General features: G+C 37.0%; 4 protein-coding genes across 5 annotated transcripts; 2 read left to right on the top strand and 2 right to left on the bottom strand.

The window, feature by feature from the left end:
- The first annotated feature begins 960 nt into the window (after window positions 1-960).
- Window positions 961-13928, top strand: LOC107040783 (dual specificity protein kinase CLK2). Of its 2 annotated transcripts, none has more exons than XM_015261013.2 (9): window positions 961-3984; window positions 7252-7330; window positions 9485-9551; window positions 9751-9864; window positions 10778-10868; window positions 10965-11135; window positions 12261-12405; window positions 12518-12768; window positions 13101-13928. In XM_015261013.2, the coding sequence occupies exons 1-9, from the start codon at window positions 3052-3054 to the stop codon at window positions 13311-13313; spliced, it is 2064 nt and encodes a 687-aa protein (XP_015116499.1). In that variant the 5' UTR covers window positions 961-3051; the 3' UTR covers window positions 13314-13928. The 2 variants fall into 2 exon arrangements, with proteins under 2 accessions (XP_015116499.1, XP_015116500.1); XM_015261014.2 differs by having other exon boundaries at window positions 965-3984; window positions 12276-12405.
- On the bottom strand, window positions 13332-17690 carry LOC107040784 (DNA excision repair protein ERCC-1). The gene is made up of 4 exons (XM_015261015.2): window positions 17472-17690; window positions 16233-16427; window positions 15153-15338; window positions 13332-14424 (listed from the first exon to the last, which is right to left on the bottom strand). The coding sequence occupies exons 1-4, from the start codon at window positions 17601-17603 to the stop codon at window positions 14095-14097; spliced, it is 843 nt and encodes a 280-aa protein (XP_015116501.1). The 5' UTR covers window positions 17604-17690; the 3' UTR covers window positions 13332-14094.
- A 101-nt stretch (window positions 17691-17791) lies between these two features.
- Window positions 17792-19517, top strand: LOC107040805 (protein PBDC1). The gene is made up of 4 exons (XM_015261057.1): window positions 17792-17898; window positions 18171-18236; window positions 18323-18382; window positions 19021-19517. The coding sequence occupies exons 1-4, from the start codon at window positions 17878-17880 to the stop codon at window positions 19375-19377; spliced, it is 504 nt and encodes a 167-aa protein (XP_015116543.1). The 5' UTR covers window positions 17792-17877; the 3' UTR covers window positions 19378-19517.
- Window positions 19469-23322, bottom strand: LOC107040802 (probable ATP-dependent RNA helicase DDX56). Its single transcript, XM_015261053.2, has 3 exons — window positions 23108-23322; window positions 20808-22009; window positions 19469-19893 (listed from the first exon to the last, which is right to left on the bottom strand). Exons 1-3 carry the CDS (start codon window positions 23198-23200, stop codon window positions 19524-19526), a joined length of 1665 nt encoding a protein of 554 aa, XP_015116539.1. The 5' UTR covers window positions 23201-23322; the 3' UTR covers window positions 19469-19523.
- Between the last annotated feature and the right edge of the window lie 28 nt (window positions 23323-23350).

Here is a 23350-nt window from a genome sequence, read left to right on the forward strand (position 1 = left end):
TATGTCTCGATTTATATTCAATTTCTTTGTGGGAAGGAGTGGTTTTAGGGGAAATATAAAGAGTTTTTCTTCGTAACTGGGAAAATACTCCAGAAAAATGTCTCTTAACTTTTCACCCAAAAAACAACTGTCATTATTAACATAAATTCACGAATTAATTAGACATGCCCCTGCAACGTAATAGGAAACGATAAGATAAAATAGAGCTTGTTTAATCATCTTCTGACCAAATGCTGTGATTTGTGGCATTTCATTGTAGCGATCTCGAGTGCTTAGTGTTTGAGATTTCTCCAGTTTTTAAGTTCATTCTGAATTTGTACTGGAAACGATTTTATGAAAAAAAAAACAACAACCGACACAGCCCCTCTCCGATCCCTTTTCTAGTTCAAGAAATTTCCTACAAAAAAAGTATTTTCACATTTTTTCGTCAAATAACCCCTAAACGAGATAATTTAGCATTCCACACTTCACTTCTGAATCCCTCGTCTTAATCAGCCATGATGTTGTTTAAAAAAAAATTTATTGGGACGTTAATGATACATGCGGAGTGAAAATGCCTCGATATATCTTCGGCCTCTGCACAATCCACCTACGTTTAAATAAGGAAACTCGATTGGGAAGGCTGAACGGTCGAGTGCAAGAGGGAGAAAAGGAGATGAAAAATCAGAGAAATAACGTCACATGATTAATTACTCCCGGCTACTGAATGCAATGATAGCAGTAGAAAAACAAGACGAGTTTGTATCAGTCGGAGGCGTGCAGTTCAGTTGAGACTGCCCAGTGAATCAAGGAGATACATTTTTTTATCTCCAAGAACACCAGAAGACTGAATCTTCAGGCGTAAAGCATCGAAATTAATCGTGCAGTGATGTGGTAGAACGTAATAAGCTGACGTATTCGTTAATTGTGGATTTATCTCGGAAACTAGTGGCTCTAGGAGAAAATGCAATCAGACATTTTTTGTAGCTGTGAAAATTTCCAAGAAAAAATGTTATTTGACATTTTCTCGTGGAGGCATCCGTTACTGAGATAATTCAAGGTTCAACGAAATGTCAAACATGGAATTGTCACCTTCAGCCGATGTTTTTTAATATAGAATTAAATTGTGATAGAACTATGATGATGGTTACCCTCGCACTTGCAATAAACTCACACCTGATGAGAGCTGTTGTTAAACTAGCTGTCAACTTTCCCAGTGATCTGGCTGTTCACGTAGAAAGCAGCACAGTGAGTTGAAGCTCATCGTTAATGAATATAAAAAAAATCGGAGAACAAAAGCTTTCTTTACGGCTGTGTCATGAACACTCTCCACAAATCATCGATGTCGTGGAGAGAATTATTTATACTTGAGGGATAAACCAGTCGATGTTAACTAACTTCCACTGAGGATAGGAAGACTGAATACAGCCATCAACCTTGAAAATATACCTCACTCAGACATTATTAATAGTTTAAACGACGAAGACCACGAAAACTTACCGCCCACTTGGGATTTTCAAACGGTTGGGAGGGACTAAGTGGCTGGGAGAAACTGGTGGATTAATTTTTTTAATAATGTTCTAGTTACTCGTAATTTTTTGTTGAACCATTTTCGCGATTTTCAAAATTAGCAAACGGGAAGATCATTTTCTAGTCGTTTTTTTCAAAATTAATTCAGTAGAGAAGGAGTGAAACCTAATAAGTTGACATTATTGATCTCGGGAATGAGAAATTCTAGGGAAAAATCTCGACAAAAATCCCCTAAACTCCCCCTGTCCCAAGAAAAATCAGCCATAAACAAAAATGTCAAAATGTACCGATCCCAGTTCTCCATTTCTCTAATGAATCACATTGTTCAACTCACGAAATAATTCATAAACCTTTGAATTTCCATTGCCGGTCCCAAGGAAATCTCTGACGTGTGAACATCAGCTGACGTCTCCCAAATCAACGAGAAAAATTGAAACGATTAAAATTTACGTAATCAACTTCAAGGAGAAGCTACTGGATTGATTTCATTAATAATATCTTATATTCATTCGTAGCTTTTTGTAGAACGATTGTCGCGATTTTTCGTGGGGTTTTTCTCAATTAGTCAATCTCAAGTACTTTACAAACACGAAAAATATTTTCCAGTCCTTTCTTTCAAAATTTATTCAGCAGAGAAGTGGTGAAACGTAACAAGTTGATGTTGTTGATTTGGAGAACGAGAGATTCTGTGGAAAAATCCCCTAAAATCCTAAAATAAATCAGTAATAAACAGAAATGTCAAAATGTACCGATCCCATTTCCCTAATGAATCCCATGTTTCAACTCACGAAATAATTCGTAAACCTTCGAATTTCCATTCCTCGTTTCAATGGACTCGATGACATGTGAACATCAGCTGACGTCTCCCAAACCAACGAGAAAAATTAAAACGATTAAAATTTACGTAATCATCCTCAGTGTCACCATTCTTTATCCATTTCCCCCCTCATCATCATCGCCTCTCTCTCTGTCTCTCTCTCAATCTCTCAATATTTCCACCACCCCTGATACCTTCCCCAACCTGTATAACCCATCTCACTTGGCCCACAGAATCAACTGAGGACGCATTATTTCGTTGGTTATACGTGGACTAGCTTGCACAGTCTCCTCTGAAAATTTATTTTTAGTATAACATCCCAACAGTATTTGGCGCGGTGAAACAGTTTAGCCCCCGTCCTCGTCTACCACTTCTGAATCGCCGTGTCTTGCGTCGTTTGTCGTCTTCGAGGTGGACATCACTCGATCGACGTGCGTTAGCGATAAAACACCTTTCTAAAAAACCCCAAGTGATACAAAAAAAAACAATGTTGATAAAATAACGAAAACGGGAGGCTGGACCTCGCGACTATAAAAATTTCCACCTGAAGAAAAGTGCTAAACCCCAAAGAATCGAACATAAAACCTAGAAATCTCGAGACCTTGACGGCAAACCCAAACCAAACCCCAAGAGTAAAGAAAAAATTCCAAGCCCTCGTGAATAAATCCAACTTTAACTCGACGGTCACTACTCAATCGTCAAGATCTTGCTCAACCATAAGAAAAATGTTCGCGTTTACACCTCGGGAGAATTCATCGTCCTCCCGTCAGCCTTCGACCTCTCGTCGTAACCGCTACACCCGCTCATCGACAGCAAGTGTCACCCAGCTGTTAAGTGACTCGTGTTCAAACCTCCTCCAGCGATTGACCACTCGAGTTCGCGGGCCCTCGACCACTGTAGACAGACAATCAACAGTGGCTCGTTCTCCAGTTCGTCCCACACGTGACCTTGGCACAACTAGAAGTCGTCTAGAAGACAAGTACCAATCGATATTGGATCGTTACTCCAAGAGGAAGGACGGTGACACTGTGAACAATAATTACAAGCGTAGTAACACTAGGAATAATAACGAAGTGTACGTGAAGGACGAGTTGAGTCCCTTTACGAGGGAGGAGAAGACCCTGGAGCCCGAGCCCAAGCCGAGGAGCGTTGTTCTGACTGAGAAAGCTTATCCTTACGTAAGCACAAGTGGAGTTAAACGGGAGAAGACACCAGGCTATCACAGACACGACAGATCCAATCACTTGACGACGGAGTCTATCAAGAGATATGGTAGACACAAGTCCGGACAGACTGAGAACAGAAGCAGAAAGGTTAGACCGCTTCATAGATCTGGCAAGAGTGAGCAGCTGGAGGGGACCTTTGGTCGGCCAAAGCGGAGGGAATCCGAGGATTGCAATGGGGATTCCGACAGAACACCTACCCAGAGGATTCCGGACACCATCGAGGACGAGGCCATCACCGAGAGGGAAGCCAAACGTAAGGAGATTCAGGGACTCATCATGAAGTATTCGGCCATTGATGAGGCTTATGGCAAGGTCGGGGGCGCCAATGGCGAGGCTAAACCCAGTGCTGCTGATATAATTGCCAGCAAGTATCAGAAGAAAGGAAAGGGATTGTGTTCGGTGGCTGATGGGAAATTTAATGAGGGGATGATCGTAAGTTGTCGAGGGTGTGATGGAAAATCAATTGTTGGACGATTTTGCTTGATCGTGACAGTTTTGGAGGAGGGGTGTGTGCTTTAGTTGTGATAATATGGTAATGATTACAAGTGTTTTACTAATTGTGGGGGTTTGGGCTGGATTTGCCAGTGAAGTGGGAAAGTAGATGAGTCAATGTCACGAAGAACTAGTGGTTGAGAGGAGGCGGCGCGACTCTTTGACATGTGGTTTGAATTTATTTAGCTTCGTTGATTTTGAGACGTTTATGAAGTGGTAGAATGAGGGGAAAAGTGATCTGTTATAGAAGACAATTATTTTATAACCGATCTGTTTTTGAGAATAGCTCGCGATCTAAGGGAGATAGGAGAAAGTTTGAACGGAAGAAGGTTCTGACCAAGAATATTCTAAATGTTCGCAAGCTAGGTTGACTTACCTTTTTTATCATTCCAATGCGGAAAGTACTCGTAATATGCGTTGATGAGTCTTGTTTTACCACTTCGATATCGATTCTTTCTATTCATTTATTTGTGTCGATAATGAAGTGGTGAAGTAGTAGGTAATGAAGCAGTAGGTTTTGATGAATATCTAGGGATTGGGAGAAGATAGTGCGGAATTTAATGAGGGGATGATTGTTATTTATCGAGGGTGCGATGGAAAATCAAATGTTAGATGATTTTGCTTGATCGTGACAGTTTTGGAGGAGGGGTGTGTGCTTTGGCGTGATAATATGGTAATGATTACAAGTGTTCTACTAATTTGGGGAGGTTTGGGGCGTATTTGGTAGTGAAATCGGAAACTAGATGAGTCACGGTTATGAAGAACTAGTGATTGAGAGGAGGCGGCGCGATTCTTTGATATGTGTTTTGAATTTATCTAACTTCTTTTGATCGAGATGTTTATCGGAAAGTGTTGGAAATAGTGAAGTGGTAGAACGCGAAAAACTGATCTGTTATAAACCGAAATTATTTTATATCAGTTTTTATCAATTTTAATTTAAACCGGTCTTTGAGAATAGCTTAGGATCTACGGGGGGTAAGAAACAAAGTCCCCAACAAAATCACTTCAATACTGGAAGTATTCTCAACAATTGATAAGTCTTGTTTTACCACTTCGATATTGATTCCTTCCGTTTCTTTACTTGTTTCGGTGATGATTTAGTATAAGTAGATGAATATCATTCTGATATTAAGTACCCCATGGGGATCTTCTTTTGATGATGATATTTATCGAGAGTTAGTTGGAAATCTCAAAGTGCCGAAACAATATGAGTTAATTCCACTCAACAGATCAGGATTTGATTCAGATCGGAGTGTGACGGTAACAAGTAAGACCGAAACTTTTGTTTTATATTGTATTAACATAGTAAACAAATGGCAATGTCTCTCTGAATCGGATCCCAGTCTCCGCGGAACCAACTCATAAATCTTGTTTTATCACTTCTATATGGATTCCTTCTGTTCTTTCACTTATTTCGGTCATCGATCCAAGAGTTTTACCAATTTAGTGAGTTTGGGGTTCAACAGCCGGGTAAATGCCCCAGCGAAGCGATGTAACGAGATGACTCAATGTCACTCAAACATTGGGTTCTGGTAAATATCTAGTGATTGAAAGGATATACGGTCCATTTTCACTACTTCCTTTCCATTCGGAGATATACGTCCAACAGGATGAGTCAATTCACTTAAGAACAGATCATTTTTTCAACAAAATCTTTGTCAAGAAGAAGACCTTCACCGAAATTATGCAAAAACTCATCCTGTTCTTTCCTTTCAATTCTGAAATTATTCTCAAGAGACATTGATGAGTCTCGTTTTGCCACTTCGATACCGATTTTTTTCCACTGTTTACTTGTTCTGCATGATGTTTGAGAGGTTTTACAGTTGTTGAGAGCTCACTTGGTCGATTACCAACCACCGGTGAAATCTATTTTTTACAGTTCAAAGGTTTACGTAAGCGAGAGAGTTTGGAGGACGTTTAAATGTATTTTTTTCTGTTCTTTTTTGTTGTGGTTGGGTCTCTTGACGTTTTTACTCGAGACCGATGAATTTTGGCTGTGATGGAGATGGTTTTCATTCCAATTGTCCATTCTCGAGTAGAAATTGTTGAGGATATGTCAATTTACCGAGTTATCGATCACTGTTGGTTGGCAATGTATTGTTCGCTAACGCTGGGTACGTCGCATTGACCGCTGTTGGAATTCAACGGTTAATGCTACACGTGCCTGACGTTGCTGGATACACACGTAAGTACCCTAAGTATCTAAGTACGCAAGCAATTACATATCTTGTTCGTTTTAAAATTTTTTTTTTTTCATTATCTTCATACATTTTGTTTTCATTTATTTTATTTAACTTTGTGTTTTTAATTCGTAATATCCAGAATACGTTTAATGGAAGATAAAATAACAGTCGATTGTAGTAGTTTTGTCGTAATGAATTTTCTAGTATTAAAAAAAATTATTAGAGTACCGGTGAAGCATCAAGAACAATCGGCCGAAGAAGCGGTACGACGAAGCAGTCATTGTTCGAATGATTAATACTTGCACAATTGCTCATTTTTTTTTTCTCACTCAAATACCAAATGCTCATCAAAGTCAAAGTAATTAAGCAAAATTCCACTGATTTGACTCGGTTGATTGAATTGAGAAACCTCAAAATTGTTTTTCATTTAAAATAGAAAAATACGACTGCTTCGGAAAATCTCAATAGGCAAAATAAAAAATATAGATTAAGGATTAAAAAAAAAATGCGCTTTGTGCCGATTGGTAAATTTCGTAACCGCAACTTTCTGACTTGGCAAACTATTTTGCCCTCTCCCCTTTCTCTCTGATTGTTGGGTTACCATCTCCGTTGTTATGGAATGGCATATGGTTCGATCGTCCCTGTGGGTGGAACTCTATGATGGAATTGATGTGGATCAACAACACGGCTGAATGAATCAACGATGATAACACACTGTTGGGCTCACACAACACAACACAACTGGTTATTAACACAACTGTCTGATGATTTGTGGAATTAATCATCATCCAAACAACAACCCTGGAACATTTGGAATTGGTTCTATTATTATCAATGAATTCGTTATTGAATTTGTTACAACGGATGGGATGATGGCCAATTGTTGCGGTGGTATCGACGATTTTTACGGTTGATTGGGGTTGCATCATTGTGTCATTTGCCATTGGATCAACATTATCAACCATTGGGGGACATCCAATAACCACGACACTGTATGATGTGGCACGATTTACACGACGATTAGAGCCCACGACAACCATCCGTCGAGGACGACGAGGACGGCCACCTTGTATACCAAAATGGCGACGTCCTGGCAAATAGATGTTCGTGAAATACGTGAATACAATCATTGTAGTAGATTTAAGAAACAGAAATGATTATTCATTTTTATTACCATTGCCCGCCCATTTTTTTTTCATCGGCGCCTTCTTACGATTAGATCGATTGGCTCGATTTTATCATTATTTTTTTTCTTTACGATTTTGTTTCCTTCTGTACTATCTCTTTTTCTTTCGGTTTTTTTAATTTCTTAGGGGTTTTCTGTAAATTTCTCGATGATATTGCGATTTGTTTGGGAGATGACAGTGAAATGAGGTGAGATGGGGTCATCTTCTAGTTTTTGATGAATTCCCTTGTATTTGGGGGGAATAGAGGGATTTTTGTGGAGATAAGTGAGAGCTGTAAAGGATTTGTTGATGTTTTTTTGTAAAGCAATTGGTTTCGAGATATTTACATAATTGAACAAGATTTCATGATTTTTTTCAATTTCGGTTAATTTTTTTCGTTTTGATTATTGAATTATTTCAATAATAAAAGTTTTTAAGAGGGAATAACCTTTTTCATAGAGAATTTTATCAGCTGCACAAAAAGTTTTTTCGTATTTCGTTCATTAATCAACAGTTTCTCATTGTTAACCCATTTATTCTTGTTTTAATTATTTAATTATCTGAATGAAAAATTTTTACGAGCAAAATCGCAAACTCTGAAAAATAGTATATTTCGATACAAATGTGTAAACGGGTGCTGTCCTCCCAAGGGTCAAGGAATACTTTTCACACGAGTGTCGAATCCTATTTTTCATCATAATGTGCGTAAATTTCGCTTTACGCACAAGTGATGAAAAAATTCTGTACCTCCCAATTGCGAGATATTTTCAAAAAACAGATCCAAAAACATTCCTGACTCATCTCCCTTCATCATTTCATTATTGAACAAGAACCCATGAACAAGATGCTCTGAGAAATTTACAGAAAATGAGCTCATTTCTGAATTCATCCTAAATTAATTACAATTCTCGAAATTTTTCAACAGAATTCAATCGAACAATTCCGAAAATTCTGATTTTTTTAATCTAATTTTCATCAGTAATTACTCTCCCCCAACAATTTCTCAAATTTATCTCGACCCCCTCTCCCCCCTCCCCCCCTTTCTCACGTGACTAGTAGGCATTGTACTGTGACACGATACCTACCAACGAGCCAAAACGATTATTTTCGCCAACGTTGATAGAAATGAGAACGTAACATAAAAGAAAGCCCAGACCTGAAATTTCAATCAGATCTAAAATAATGATTCATTCCGGGATTTAATTAGATTCTAATCGCACACTTTCGTGCCCACAATTTTTCTCCTCCTATCTGTAACTCGTTTTTTTTTTTAGTTTTTTTTTGACATTCCACCTTTTTCAGATGCCAACGTTTGTCTCGCTGGACCCGCGCGACTACAAGTAGCATAAAACAATTCGGTGTGGCGTGTCACCCAGGAATTCAGAGTGCTAATGCATTCCCTTTGGAGATGCGAGAGATACCAATGGGAATGTCTTTCACTCTATTCGTCATTGATAGAAAAAGAAAATATTTCAAGCATTTTTGGGGCTTTTGAAAGATTTTCTAATGCCGTTTTTTTCTTCATCATTCTCTGGGTTACACATCCACCGTGTACGTTTTCTCTCTGTCTCGTCCTCAAACTTTCACCTCCATCTCGATGATTGACTCATCGATCAATCATTGATTGTCCAGAATTCAATTTTCACAAGTTGACAAATTTTTTTGTACATTTTTTTTTTCCATTTGATTGACGAAGACAGAGAGAAAGTGAGCATATTGCCTCGTGTACTCGTCAGTCAGGTTGAATAGAAAATAATTAGGTTATCGGTTGGGTTTAATTACCTCGAGGCGAATTAAAATGAACTCTTCTAGTGAAAAGCAGATTTTTCTCGGTAAAACACTCTGCTGCACAATTTATTGTTCATCGGCCGTGCGAACACGTTCACATTATCATTGTAATCTCTGAATTATTGGTTGACTATTCAGAGGTATTTATCCAGACTTTTCGATAATTCCAGAATTGTTTTCCTTTAATTTTTTAATTTTTTGTTTTATTAGAAAATTTGGAGATTATGATGATATTCAATGGGTAATTGTGCTCACAAGGCCGCACCTTTGCTCTGAATTAACTCAATACTCTTACAATTACAGATAAAGTACTGGCAACCCTGGGCGAAGGTACTTTTGGAAAAGTTGTCAAGGTTAAGGATATGCAAATGTAAGTTTTAACAGTTGGATTGATTACTCTATCCAATGAAATTATAAATAATACGGAAATAACTGTTGTAATTAAAGACTGGCTCAGTGTCAACACGTGGGGGGGATACTGATGTTTGAAATATTTAGATTCTCAGAATTGTATTCTAGATTTGGGGAATCATCGTTTGGGGATTACTCATCGTGTTTGTATGATTTAGGGATCACACTATGGCCTTGAAGATCATCAAGAATGTTGAGAAGTACAGGGAAGCTGCTAAGTTGGAGATTAATGCACTTGAAAAAATTGCAACGAAGGATCCAGACTGTCAACAGTAAGTTCTTTGGTTTTTCTTTTTTACTCGCCTATTCAGCTCATATTGTTAATTATGAGGTGTGCAATGTGAAGAAACATTTCACGAAGTGAAATAAAATCAATTATTAATTTATTTAATTTATTAATTAATTATTGGGTTTTTCATTTTTAATCGCCTCGATAATGAGAGGTTCTGGAATAACATTTCAAGCCATTGTTTGTAGGGAATTTTATGAACTGCAAAAAAGATGTGACATTTTACGTTAGCATAATTCATTTCCGAGATAATTGGACATAATTAGTGGAGTTTTTATGATCGAAGACGTACTCTTAGATTTTCTTACTTGTTAATTATTTCAGTGATGAGTGATTTGAAGAGAAATTTTTTCGCAGGCGATTTATGAACAATGAAATATTAACTGTAATTGCCCTAGTTTTTAATTTATAGTGCAATTATTTTAGCAATGAGACGTTTTTCTTTCTATTAGAGAATTTCTTCACCTACAAAAATTTGCAAAATATTCACTTGATTAATCAGTATTTTGGTTCTATTGTTGATTTATTTTTCTTACTCTAATTATTGAATTGTTTCGATTATGAAAGTTTTTGAGAGAAAAAATGGAACAAACTTTTTTCCCATAAATTGTTCTGAGCTACAAAAAAGGATTCTTGATACTTTCTTCTAAAATCACCTGTTTGCACGATATTTGCGTAATAAATCGCGAGTTTCATATAATTAATTTATTCGTTCTTACTTCAATTATTGAATTATCGTAATAATGGGCTGTTCGACAAAAAAAAATCGAAAACCACCTCTTTCAGTTAATTTCATAAACAATTAAATATAAATTATAATCGCCCTAGCTTTCCATTAATAATACAATCATCTCCCCAATGAAAGACATTTTTAATCCCACAAATGATTATTACAGTCTCTGCGTGAAAATGTTGGACTGGTTCAATTACCACGGACACATGTGCATCGCCTTCGAGATGCTGGGACTCAGTGTGTTCGATTTTCTGGTACGTATTATAAAACTGAAAATTTTACTCTCTGAAATAACCCCAAATTTAGCTAGTAGACTGATTCATCTATTTCCCCCTTCATTTAATTTTCAGAGAGACAACAGTTATCAGCCCTACCCCCTCGACCACGTACGACACATGGGGTATCAGCTGTGCTACGCTGTGAAATTCCTCCACGACAGCAAACTCACCCACACTGATCTCAAACCTGAAAATATCCTGTTCGTCGACTCAGATTTTGACATCACATACAACGCCAAAAAGGTAATAATCACTTGGTCATTCAGTTAAACCCCTTTACATGTTCTGTGTTTTCCTACCCTCTTTTTCCTTCTCCAATGGTGTCAAGTTGTTTTATAATTAGAGCATGATTTTATTGAGTAGTCTCTTGTAATAATAAATGTCTGTGACAAAGCACGCGTTTATGTTTAAAACAGAAGTTTATTTATGATGATATTATTCACCAGGAGATTCACTTTTCGAATGAAAATAATTTTTGAAAATTCTGAAAATGTTTCTTGGGCAGAGTCAAACAAAACCGAGTAAAAAATATTAATTATATTGAGGTAGAATTATAAATTCCAGTTCTACACTGAAAAGTAGTCGGAACCATAAGTGGATTAATTTTAGAAAAATAAAAATGTCCGATTCAAGAAGTATCAAGGTTCTGAATTCAAGAGCCAACACTTCCTCAAAGTGAGCAACAATGTAGTTTAAATTGAGAACAATTGTACTTGATTTAATTCAAGATTAGTCAGAATTAGAACTTTTCGTCTAATTTTTAAGGAAAATCTTCTTAGAATAAATGGAAATTTTCCATATCTTTAAAATTCTTATTCACAGGATTGAAATTATTATTATTGAAAACTAAAAACTTCATCTTTCGGACCCTTGATGAAGGATACAATTCAGGATTAATTGAGTCAACTAATATACTTCCAATAACAGAGGAGTTACGAATTATATTGAGATAGAATTGTAAATTTCAGAATTAATTTGAGAAAAGTAAAAATCTCAGATGCAAGAAGTATCCACAATGTGGCTTGAATTGAGTGCAATTATACTTGATTTAATTCAAGATTACTCAGAATTACAACTTTTCGTTTAATTTTTAAGGAAAATCTTCTCAGAATAATTGGAAATTTTACATATTTCCGGAATTATTATTCGCAAAATGTTAGTACAACCGAATTTTGAAATCCAGAAATTATTATTGAAAACTAAAAACTTTTCATCTTTCTCACTCTTAAAAAAATCGAAAAGAATGTAGAGTTACGCCCATATAAGTTTCAAAAATTACTTTCAACTCGAAAAAAAATCCCACCCGCCCTTAACAAATAATTGGGCCTTACCATTAGCCAGAAACCAATAAAAAACGTTTGAGAAAAGCGTCTTCTGTTCAAGCGACGGGATGTTCGACGCGTTAAGCGAACGGACATACGTCTGATAGATTTTGGCAGTGCGACATTCGATCATGAGCATCACAGCACCATCGTCAGTACACGACACTACAGAGCACCCGAAGTTATTCTCGGTGAGTAATTTTATATCGAAAGTACCACGTGATTCAGAGATCCCTCTCTCAATTCAGTCTACAATATACTTGAAGGGCGCTATTATTAAACATTATCATGATAATTCAACAGAACTTGGATGGTCCCAGCCGTGTGATGTGTGGTCCATTGGCTGCATACTCTTTGAATTGTACCTGGGAATAACGTTGTTCCAAACACACGATAATCGTGAACATCTTGCTATGATGGAGCGCATACTTGGCACTATTCCACATCGTATGGCACGTAAAACAAAGACAAAGTACTTTTATCATGGCAAATTGGATTGGAATGATAATAGTTCTGCTGGGAGATACGTTAGGGATAATTGTAAACCATTGCACGTAAGTTAACTCAAAAATTATTATCTCAAACTCGTAATATCAATGTTTTATTTTAATTTTTTTAATATTACAAGACGAATTTTGTAATATTTTCACCAATTTTCGCGAAGTTTGCAATTATTATTCGGAGAAGTTTTTTCTATTACTAAATTTATTTTCTCATAAAATTCAATAATGTCAAACGGTCAATCAAGCACAGCCCTAACCAGAATGTTTTGATTCAAATTAACATAAGTTTAGAATTTATTTCAGATTTTAATCTTCAAAATTTAAGTTACGTTTATACAACTTTAAAAAATACACAAATTGATGATTTTTTATTTTTATTTCAGCGCTATTTGCTCTGTGAGGACGAGGAGCACAGACAACTATTCGACTTGATCCAACACATGTTGGATTACGAGCCCTCCCAACGAATAACCCTGAAGGATGCTCTCTCCCACCCTTTTTTCGACTCACTCCCAGCCTCCCAGAGAATAACAGACGCACGAGCTGGTGGTGATTCCCAAACGACACACGAGAGATCCCATTCGTTGTCTCGATGAAGCTAGAAGTGGGACCAATCCCTTGACTGGTCAGACACAAAACTCAAACAATTATTCAATGCACTCTGTGAAAAATTAATATTTTACCTTCGACGATACTTCTGATACCTCAGTCCCCTCGTTCAAATCAATTTTTATTATTTAAATTAACGTACGTCGAGGGTTAACTCGAGAAAAATGTAATCAACGTGTCTGCTCAGTTGAAAGCGACTGCGTCCCATCCCTCAATCAGTTTATTTTTCCTTCAACTCTATCATTTGCGATTGTAATTACACATTTTATAATGCTCTTCTGTACATTGTATCCTATTTTATTAATAACAATTCAAGAGAGAAACGAATGGAGGAGATAATTGTAAAGGTGGAATACAGATGGAGATTTTTTTTTTAGAAACTTTGAGCGATTGATATTAAAAATCTTTTCTCTTTTCTTTTGTAAATTGTTGACAATGGTGATGAGATCTACGTGATTTCAAGGAGCTAAATGATGAACAGATAAACGACATAATGAGGTGTGAGTGAGTGAGTGGAGGTATGACTGATTTTTCAGATTATGAAAATTATGATGCGTGATGAGGCATCAATTCTTCGCTTAATAAAGTAAATCATGATTTAATTTTTGTCTCTGTGGTTGGAGATTTATTCAGCCCCTTTGATTCAGTATTTTTTGGATTTTCTTGGGGTGGGGAGAATCAGAAATTTAAATTCTGATGATTATGGATTGATAATTTATTGATAGAAAAATATGACAGGTGCAAAAAGTGATTCATAGATGAATGAGGTTAAGAAGTCGAAGGCCCTGGAGTATCTTTAGAGGTCCCTGGAGTATCTTTAGAGGTTCCTGGAGTATCTCTAGAGGTCCCTGGAGTATCTTTAGAGGTTCCTGGAGTATCTTTAGAGGTTCCTGGAGTATCTTTAGACGGAGCACTATAAAGAAATGGTTCATGCAATACGTTATATAATCTCTGGGCTTTCTGGGCTCCAAACCCAGGACAGAGGCAGATGGCGGTTGGCGTAGCCTTCAAAAGAGCTTCGAACGATCCAAACGTCCTCATCAATATCATAGCGTCGGTTTTGTTGACGGATCTGATGGTTGTCAATGCGTTCATGATCTGAAAAAAATCATATGGTTTATAAACCATTGACACACGTGCACAATTACCCATTCATCTTGTTAATGAGTATTTTTGGAAGAAAATGTCAAGAGATTTTTTTCGTAGGATATTTCTGCAACTTGAAAAATAGTCTTCTGAAATTTTCTTCTGGAGTCACTCATTCGGAAGATAAACAAGTCAACAACTGCATTTTTTAAAAATGAGTATTGTTGTGGTTGGTAATAAATTAGAAATTTGCTTTCAAATGCATTCTCGTTTTTTGTTTGGAATTCTTTTTTTACTATTTTCTTCTTTTGTTTTATGTTATAGAACAATCAAATTGAAATGACCTCGAAAGTTGGAGCATTATTTCGTATTATTACGTCGCATTGTGTTATTATTTTTAAATGATCCTATTATCAGACCCTCTTAAGACTCAAATTTGGTTTCAGTTAGGATTTAATTGAGATTCAATGAAGATTTACTCAAGATTCAGCCAGGGTTTAACCTGGGTTTAGTCGAGGTTTGAGTTGTTATTAATGCACAGCTCTCACTCATCTCCACGACGTCAATTAATTTAAGAAAGGTCAGAGGATATTGACGAACTAATTACGACGTTCATTAAATTATCATAGTGCGACCTTTCGCTAAATTACTTTAGCTTCATCAGGCTCTTGATGTCAGTTTACGCCTAGTCAAACTATTTCTACAAATGTTTGTGTCGAATGAATAGGAACGTGATTTACTCTTTGGTGAGGATCAGAATCCGGACGCTCCATAATCATATCAGGTGGCTTGTTCTCGTAGGATTTGTAAGTCTCTATGATCCTTGCTGCATCCTCGGCGCTCCACGCCAGCATCAACGTCAAATCAGCTAGAATGCATATTCTCGTGAGGTTTTTCAGTTGGTGATTAGGATCAGGAATGTCAATCTGCAAAAATGTCACGATTTTATTTTTTCCCAAGTTTCGTCTTTGAAAAAAATTTTTTCTTTATTCAAGAGATACACTGTTATAGCGGTTTTCTTGGCGTGTTTTTTTTCAAAACTTCGGACTTTTTTCTTAAATAAAGATCTCTTGCATTTTTCCCCTCAAATCAGTGCTAAATTGAATAAAAAGTGAGTTCCTCAAAAGTGAAAACATTTTTTAGCACACCCATAATTACAAGCTGGATCATTGGTCGATACTCGATGGAATATGCCGATTGTAGTTGTGTTGTCTTTTCTCTTAAATTTTGGTCGAAAATTTTCTCATTAGGTATCCTTCGAATTTCATGAATTTCTACAGGAATATCAACTTCATGAAGCTGTATCTGTTTAGGGGAGGCTAAAACGGACACTTGACTTTTTTTAAAATGTTAATGAGGGGTTGAAATGTTGATAAAATTTAATATATTTTTTTTTCAATACAAAGAACAATTATTTCCCTTTATGACGAGTCTAAACTGAGCTCAATTTATAAATCTGTTTCTGAGTTATGAATAAATAAAAAAAAAGTCTAGAGTCCATTTTACCCCACCCTCCCCTACAACTATAAATCTTTTTTGTCAGCGGCGAGGATATACAAACAAGAAGACGAGACGAGAGAAGGGGGTTCTCTCGTCAGCGAATACAAGACAAGACTAGATAGTTTCCGCTAAATGACCAGACAATACGACAGTGTAGCCTACTCTCGGCTTGCCTTGTTAGTCCCTTGATACTTGTCGATTCTTCATAGTTCACTATGACAAAAAAATGATCCTAATGTATTTCCGAACCCCTTCTTATACTGAAGAGCGTGTAAAGCCCCGGGAATGCGGTAAAAATCGATGGAAAAATGAATATTTACCTGAACGAGGAGAACCCTGAGCTGATAAGCATTCCCAAGAAGCTTCAAACGATCGTGGATGTAATCTGGATTCAACTGGTGGTATCTCAGCGAAAGGAACAATGTGCAGACACGTGGACCCATCACGTAATCCGGGACGATCTGCGAGTACGCCCAGGGCAGATTTTTCATGAATTTCAGGAGGGGATTTCCTTTCTAAACATTCAAACAATTTTTGCGTGGTGAGTTGCACATAACCCGTCATTTTTTAGCACCAAATAAATATACATTTCACTTTTTTGTGACTTTTTTCAAATAGTTTTGAGAGTTCTGGATAACCCGTTGCTTAAATCATTGGAATCAACGTTCACCCGGCTGAAAAATTCGATTTTGGCGAAAGTCGACTTTCCCCCTGGAAAAACCGAAAATCTGACCCTTGGGCTCCGGGTGAAAAAATTTTTATTTCAGTTTTCACTTTTTCCACATACTTTTGAGAGTTCTGAATAGCCCATCGCTTAAATGGTTGGAATCAACGTTCACCCGGCTAAAAAATTCGATTTTGGCGAAAGTCGACTTTCCCCCGAGAAAAACGGAAAATCTGACCCTTTGAAAATCTGAAAAAAAAAACTTTTTCAGTTTTCACTTTTTCCACATACTTTTGAGAGTTCTGAATAGCCCATCCCTTAAATAGTTGGAATCAACGTTCACTCGGCTAAAAAATTCAATTTTGGCGAGAGTCAACTTTCCCCCTGGAAAAATTCAAGATCTGACACTTTGGCCCTCGTGACCCTTGTGACCCTTTGACCGACTTTCCCCCTGAAAAAACCCAACATCTGACCCTTTGGCTCCGGGTGAAAAATTTTTTTTTTCAGTTTGCACTTTTTCCACATACTTTTGAGAGTTCTGAATAGCCCGTCGCTTGAATCTTCGGAATAAACTCACAGATAATCGAATATAATAAATTTCCCAATGAGTTCTATATAACCCGTCATTTTGGTTTTTCAACTGAGGTATTAGCATTCATTTTTAGACTTTTTTCAAATACTTTTGAGAGTTCTGGATAGCCCGGTGCTTCAATCGACGGAATAAACTCATGGATAATCGAATATACTGAATTTGCCAATGAGTTCCATTTAACCCGTCAGTTATTGACACCAAATGAATATACATTTCACTTTTTTTCATTTGTTTTGAGAGTTCTGAATAGCTCGTCTTGAATATTGATGAGGGCAGGTGAAATAGATTAAAATACCATCTTACTTGCTTGGGATTGACAAGAATCGTAAGTGAACTTGGCTTTGGTGCTGGAGCCGGCTTCGAACTGTCAGTTTTGAATTGTTTGGGGAGTGAAGGGCCGGCACTCTCCTTAGAAGTTGATGGTTTATCACTCATTATTTAAATAAATAATATAAATAATAACGTAGGAAGTGCGCAATTCATTCGAGCCCAGCTCAGAGTGTTTTGTGTAACTGTTGAATGTAAACAGTCCCTCTGCTCCCCCTTTTCTCAGTCAACATCACTATATTTTCACTAAATTTTCCCTAGATTTTTTGCTCCGATGGTAAAAACAATTAGGACTTTCCCGTAAGTTCACGTGTGTGTCTAAACAAAAATCAAAACTCATTTTTATAAGTGAATATTCAAGTTATTGTGGTGATAATCAGTGATGGCCAACATTAGAAATGTGGTATGTAGATTAATTGTTAAAATTTTTACGGAACTTTGAGACATGAGGATTTTTATTTTCATTTGTGGACATTTTTTGGTTATTCCCAACTATACAGAGGATGTTATGCTCTAATTTGAATGATTTATAGATTTTTTAAATGTTTCTTTAATTTTTTCTCACTTCAGCTAATTTATTGACACTTTTAGTTATTTCCAAAAAATATCCTCATTATTATCAATTAATTAATAATGCTAATCACTGCTCAATTAATTTCTCATCGTTGTTCTCAGACCGCTGACCAGTTGATCGCAGGTACCAGCGTTCTATCGAGACCTGCAGAGGAGTTCGAAAATGACGTATGTCACAATCAATCATCAATGAATTCTCCAAACTAATTAGGAACAATTAAATTTCTTAAACATCGTAAATTAATGTATTTCAGGCCTCTGTGGAAGCCCTGTGGGCGATGAAAGCCTTCGAACACGCAGAGATTTACTTTAACGTGAGTTGGAAAATAAATTTCCATTTTTTCAATTAACAAGTTCATTAGGGGCAACTGGAGAAACTTCAACTCTTCTTAAAAAATTTGGCACTGGCCCCTAACAGTGTTCAGGGATAAAGCCATTTGGAATAGAAGAACTCTTCTTAAAATGTGAATGACTCATTCAAATATTAATGAAAGCGGCTAATTTTTTTTCATGGAAGTCAATTGATAAATCTAATTGATCAATTCGAATCTTAATAACTCCATGAATTACTGATGGAATGACAAAATTCTTTTTCTTCGGAAAGTATAATCTTCTCCCTTTGTAATGAGCCTAGACCGAACTCAATTAATCAATTTGTCTCTGAGTTATGAACATTGAAAGTAAAGTAGTGTCTATTCTGCTTCATCATTAGTTTCAATGTAAAAGACCTATTTAATTTCTGATGAAATGGCACAACTTTTTACTCTTTCCTTTTTCCCCTGGAAAGTACAATTTTTTCCCTTTATGTCAAACATTGATGAAAAAAGCTCAAACTTTGCTAATTAACAAATAAGCAAAGTCAAATAAATATGATAATATCTATTAATAATGTCTTTATATGTCATATAATATATTTCTTATATGACACTCTAATAAATTAAAATCTTTCCAGATTCTCTGCTCCCTGGACCCAAAAATCCTCCGACTGACCCCCCACGACGACGCAATCTACAAAACCTTCCGAGAAATATTCCCAGATCTGAAAGTAGACGTGATCAACGAAGACGAGATGAAATCTCCAGAGGGCAAGAACAAGTGGAGGCCATTCTGCGAGCAATTCAAAGACCTCGTCGAGGATTACAGTATGGGAACACTCTTGAGAGTCGACTGCACTGACGAATACTCCGAGAAGAACAGTATCCTAGTCACCAGGATTCAGTTCTACGCGATTGAACTAGCGAGGAACAGAGAAGGCTTCAACGACTGCATTAGGAACAAATTCAAGCCCAAGAAAATTGTGAAAACATAGAACATCTCCAGAAGAGAGTTACTCCAATGAAAAATATGTTTTTCAGCTTAATTTTATAACGAAGAAAGAAAAAACGGATTCATTTCGTCTTAAATCTATTTTAAACATTTTATTAATTAAAAAATTGATAAGGTAACTGATTTATCTCATTTTCTCGTCTTGTTCTGAATTGTGAGGCTGACCAGAGGGTTTGAGGCTCTAGCCAGATGCTTGGATTTAGCAGGTGTAGCTCCAGAGGCAGGTGCATCCCTATTGAACTTGCGTTTTCTCTTTCCAAAACCTATGAGCCTCTTCAGCGACTCTGGAACTATGTACTCTGGGACATCCTTCAAGTGGGGCTGTATTTTAACAGTGTGAAGAGCTTTGTCTTGTCTCAGTGTCTGCAAGTCTCTGGGATTGTCGTCGAAGTAACTTTTCAATTTGTCACAGTTCAGGAGCTCTTGTTTTATTTCTTTCAATCTGGCTTCTCTCACTGCTATTCTTGTGACTGCCTTCCAGGCGTCTTTGGCTCGATATCTATTCAGAAAACAAAATTGAAAATTGATAATTCATGAGTGAAATTATTCGACATTTGGAGTATTGGAATTGGATTATTCAACTTCAATTGAACTTTTGATGAATATCTCTGAATCTAGAGGAGATAATGGAAGTTTGTTGAGGACAAGAAAGATAATTATGATTTTTTTTTCATCTCCTGTAGATTTAAAGATATTTATAAAAAACTGGAGGAGTGTACCATTAAAACATAATAATCAGCTTTTTAAGAACATTTAAATTTATTTATTAACCATTTTGCAAAGATCTGTTATTAAAACTTTGAAGGCCTCAATTTGATTCTTCATTTTCAACCTTTAGGAATTACTTTGAAAAATTGGCAAATATTACTACTTTTTGAATATTCATAAAAACCAATTGAAAGGTTTTTTATTCATTTTTTCGCTTTATAGACCATAATTAGGGTATAACCGATGTATTCCGCAAGAGGAAATTTGGCTCTAAAGTTTTTCCCAGAATTGGTACAATTTTGCTGAAATATAAAAATCTTATTCAATAAGATTTTCAAATATTCAAGCCATTATCGATCAATAAGCACTCAATGTTGCAATAATTCTTCGCAAAACATAGTCTGAATGGCGTTGATTATCAACGACTATCTTCAAATTTTTTTCTCTTCCACATCAATTACAAAATCACATCAATCAACGTATATTCCAAGACAATAGCACCAAAGAGTTACTTAGAACCCCGCATTTAATTATTTATTATCTCTTAAAGTGTGCAGTACAGCTAGTTAGATTTCCTTTCAATAGCTTGGGAAAATTATAAACATTATCGATGAAAAAAATAAGGAAAATCTCAAGAACAACGTGTTTTCTAGGGATATACTTTAAAGAATTTGCAATCATTAAAAATCTCCAAATAAAAATTACCTGAATCCCTCGACCTCCTCCAGCTTGAACTGATAAGTCTTAAACAGGCTTTTCTTCCCATAGCTCCCCTTGAGCGTCTCCTCGACCTTCTCCATCATCTCCCTCTCCCTGATGGCGACAAAGCTGAGAGCAGTCCCCTGGCTCTTCCCCCTGGCAGTTCTCCCAACCCTGTGCACATACGAGTTGACATCGAGTGGAAAATCAAAGTTAACGACATTCGACACGAACTGGAAGTCAATGCCCCTGGCGACCCCACTCTCCTTGTCCTTCCGCCTCTTCCCCTTCTTCTCCTTCGCGAGGTGCGGCTCCTCGAGGGCTTTCTCATCAGAAGCGATGATGATATCATAAGTTCCCGAGTTGAATTGTGTGACAGCTCTGCACCTGGACGTGGCAGGCAGCTCAGAGTTCAAGACACAAGTTGGAATGCCAAACTGCTCTAGAAACAGCTTCAACTTGTAGCACCTATCCACGGTATTAACGAAGATGATGGTCTTGCCCCTGATCAGGTGAAGTTTCAGTAGCGAGTAGAGAATGGCTGCTTTGTCGTTCTCCTCAGCAGCAAGACTGTAATGGGCGAGTTGTGATGGCGGCGCCAGTGGTGCCTCCTGCAGCTTCAATGTCGCTGGATTGTGGAGAACAAGTTTCTTCAGGGAGAGAACATCGTCCGAGAGAGTTGCTGATGCCAGGGCAGCCTGATAGACAGTTGGAAGGTGCCCCAGGACCTTCTTAACTTCGCTCTCGTAGCCGAAGGAGAAGATCAGATCTGCCTCGTCGATAATCAATGTTTCAAGACTCTCCTTCAAGTTCATGTGGCCAGCCTTGAGGTGCTTGAGAGCCCTCCCAGGGGTGCCCACGACTATGTCCGGGTTCTCAGCTAGGATTGACCGGTGAATGGAGAGATCCATTTGACCACTGATGTCCACGCTCATCACCTCGCGGGAGCATTTTATCGTCAGGTCTCTGAGCACCTGGTGGATCTGCTTGCAGAGCTCTTTGCTGGGAGCTAGGATCAGCGCCTTCGTTTCTTGTCTCGTTTGGAGGGACTTGTTTGAGAGAATTTTTTGGATGAGGGGTATTGTGAAGGCTGCTGTCTTCCCCGAGCCTGTCCTCGCGCGGATTAGAACGTCCTTTCCTTCGAGGAGAAGGGGAATTGTTTTCTCTTGGATGGGAGTTGGCTCTAGCCATCCTAGCTTTGCTACTGCCTGTAAATAATTGAATATTTCTCATTTTGAGGGTGAGTTCTAGATAATAACGTCACTGCATACTGGTTATGTCGGGGTATTTAGGGACTTTCAAGTTTCTTTCACAGTTTGGGAGAGAACAAATCAGTAGCGAAGTGGGGAAACGGTTTAAGTTGACTTATCTCCCAGTTTTTGAGGAATATTTCGGACTCTAAGGGAGATAGCGAAATTTTCATCATTATATTTGTTGCAGGTCTCAATCGGCTCTACAAAAAAGGTTATGAGAAAAATTTTGCTATCTCCCTTAAATTCCGAGATATTCATTGAAAACTGGACAATAGTCAAAATTGACTTAAACCGTTTTACCACTTCGCTACTGAAATTTGGCAATTAAATTACGCGAGAAAATTTGGAAAAAGATGATGAATATTTAGCTTCATTCAAATTATATTTTGTGCGGAATTCTTGTTCTTTTGAACATTCGTTGTTTATAAATAAATAATTGTAATTGTCCCATTTCCGGTGAGATTCTGAATATGAGTGAATTTGTTACGACTCTGAACAAATGATTTTTATGGAGAAAAATTGATAGTTTATGAATTATTTATAAAAAATGCTCGTAATTTTTGAAAAATTGTAGGGGAGTATTGGTCAGTTTTCAACGAATATCTCGGGATCTAAGGCAAATAGCAAAATTTTTGTTATAACCTTTTTTGAAGAGCGAATTATGAGCTACAAAAAGTTTATTATGAAAATTTTTTTATCTCCCTTAGATTCGAAGATACTCCTCAAAAACTCAGCTAAGAGCCGATAATTCGACTTCAAGTGTTTTATCGCTTTGCTACTGAATTTGTGAAATCTTATGACAAGATAGAAATGAATATGAACATCAATTTTTGTTATTAATTTAGGGCATAATAGATTAACCTCATCATTAATTTCACGAATCGAAAAATGATGAAATTCGGCAATTAAATTTGAAATTCTAATGCTTGCAGATGAATATTCTTCTACGACTTCAACAAAATGAAGTAAAAATAGTTGAAAATTATTTCTTGTGTCAGAATGAAAGAAAGAATTGAGTTGATCACCTGATGATTGAGTATCAACGACGTTTACCTTTAAAATTCTGTCATCAAGCCCCAACTCGTGGAAACTGACGACTTTTTCTTCACTCTGCTCCTCAGTCTGCATTTCCCCATCAGAATCCATAGTAAATTGATTTAAAAAACTGTTTTTTTATCACTGAAAGCTCTTGACACGTGTTTTTGTTATTATTGAAATCCCCTAACCTCAATAGAAATACAAAAAGAAAAAAGTTGTCATGACTCGTTTACATGGGAGCGAATCGGTGCGAAATCA

This window comes from Diachasma alloeum, unplaced genomic scaffold, assembly GCF_001412515.2.
Source record: "Diachasma alloeum isolate Michigan unplaced genomic scaffold, Dall2.0 Dall_scaffold_00343, whole genome shotgun sequence".
In the NCBI taxonomy this organism is placed as follows: domain Eukaryota; kingdom Metazoa; phylum Arthropoda; class Insecta; order Hymenoptera; family Braconidae; genus Diachasma; species Diachasma alloeum.

What these genes read in the sequence shown, in the direction of transcription:
- LOC107040783 (XM_015261013.2), top strand. Translation starts at nt 3,052, where the DNA reads ATGTTCGCGTTTACACCTCGGGAGAATTCATCGTCCTCCCGTCAGCCT. An exon ending in AATTTAATGAGGGGATGATC is followed by an intron (nt 3,985 to 7,251) that starts GTAAGTTGTCGA and finishes CACGACGATTAG; the next exon opens with AGCCCACGACAACCATCCGT. An exon ending in AAGGATCCAGACTGTCAACA is followed by an intron (nt 9,865 to 10,777) that starts GTAAGTTCTTTG and finishes TGATTATTACAG; the next exon opens with TCTCTGCGTGAAAATGTTGG.
- LOC107040784 (XM_015261015.2), bottom strand. Translation starts at nt 17,603, where the DNA reads ATGAGTGATAAACCATCAACTTCTAAGGAGAGTGCCGGCCCTTCACTC. An exon ending in TTCTTGTCAATCCCAAGCAA is followed by an intron (nt 16,428 to 17,471) that starts GTAAGATGGTAT and finishes TTGAATGTTTAG; the next exon opens with AAAGGAAATCCCCTCCTGAA. An exon ending in ATTCTGATCCTCACCAAAGA is followed by an intron (nt 14,425 to 15,152) that starts GTAAATCACGTT and finishes GATTTTTTTCAG; the next exon opens with ATCATGAACGCATTGACAAC.
- LOC107040805 (XM_015261057.1), top strand. Translation starts at nt 17,878, where the DNA reads ATGGCCAACATTAGAAATGTG. An exon ending in TGGCCAACATTAGAAATGTG is followed by an intron (nt 17,899 to 18,170) that starts GTATGTAGATTA and finishes CGTTGTTCTCAG; the next exon opens with ACCGCTGACCAGTTGATCGC. An exon ending in ACGCAGAGATTTACTTTAAC is followed by an intron (nt 18,383 to 19,020) that starts GTGAGTTGGAAA and finishes AAATCTTTCCAG; the next exon opens with ATTCTCTGCTCCCTGGACCC.
- LOC107040802 (XM_015261053.2), bottom strand. Translation starts at nt 23,200, where the DNA reads ATGGATTCTGATGGGGAAATGCAGACTGAGGAGCAGAGTGAAGAAAAA. An exon ending in TTGATGACAGAATTTTAAAG is followed by an intron (nt 22,010 to 23,107) that starts GTAAACGTCGTT and finishes AATTATTTACAG; the next exon opens with GCAGTAGCAAAGCTAGGATG. An exon ending in GAGGAGGTCGAGGGATTCAG is followed by an intron (nt 19,894 to 20,807) that starts GTAATTTTTATT and finishes TTTTCTGAATAG; the next exon opens with ATATCGAGCCAAAGACGCCT.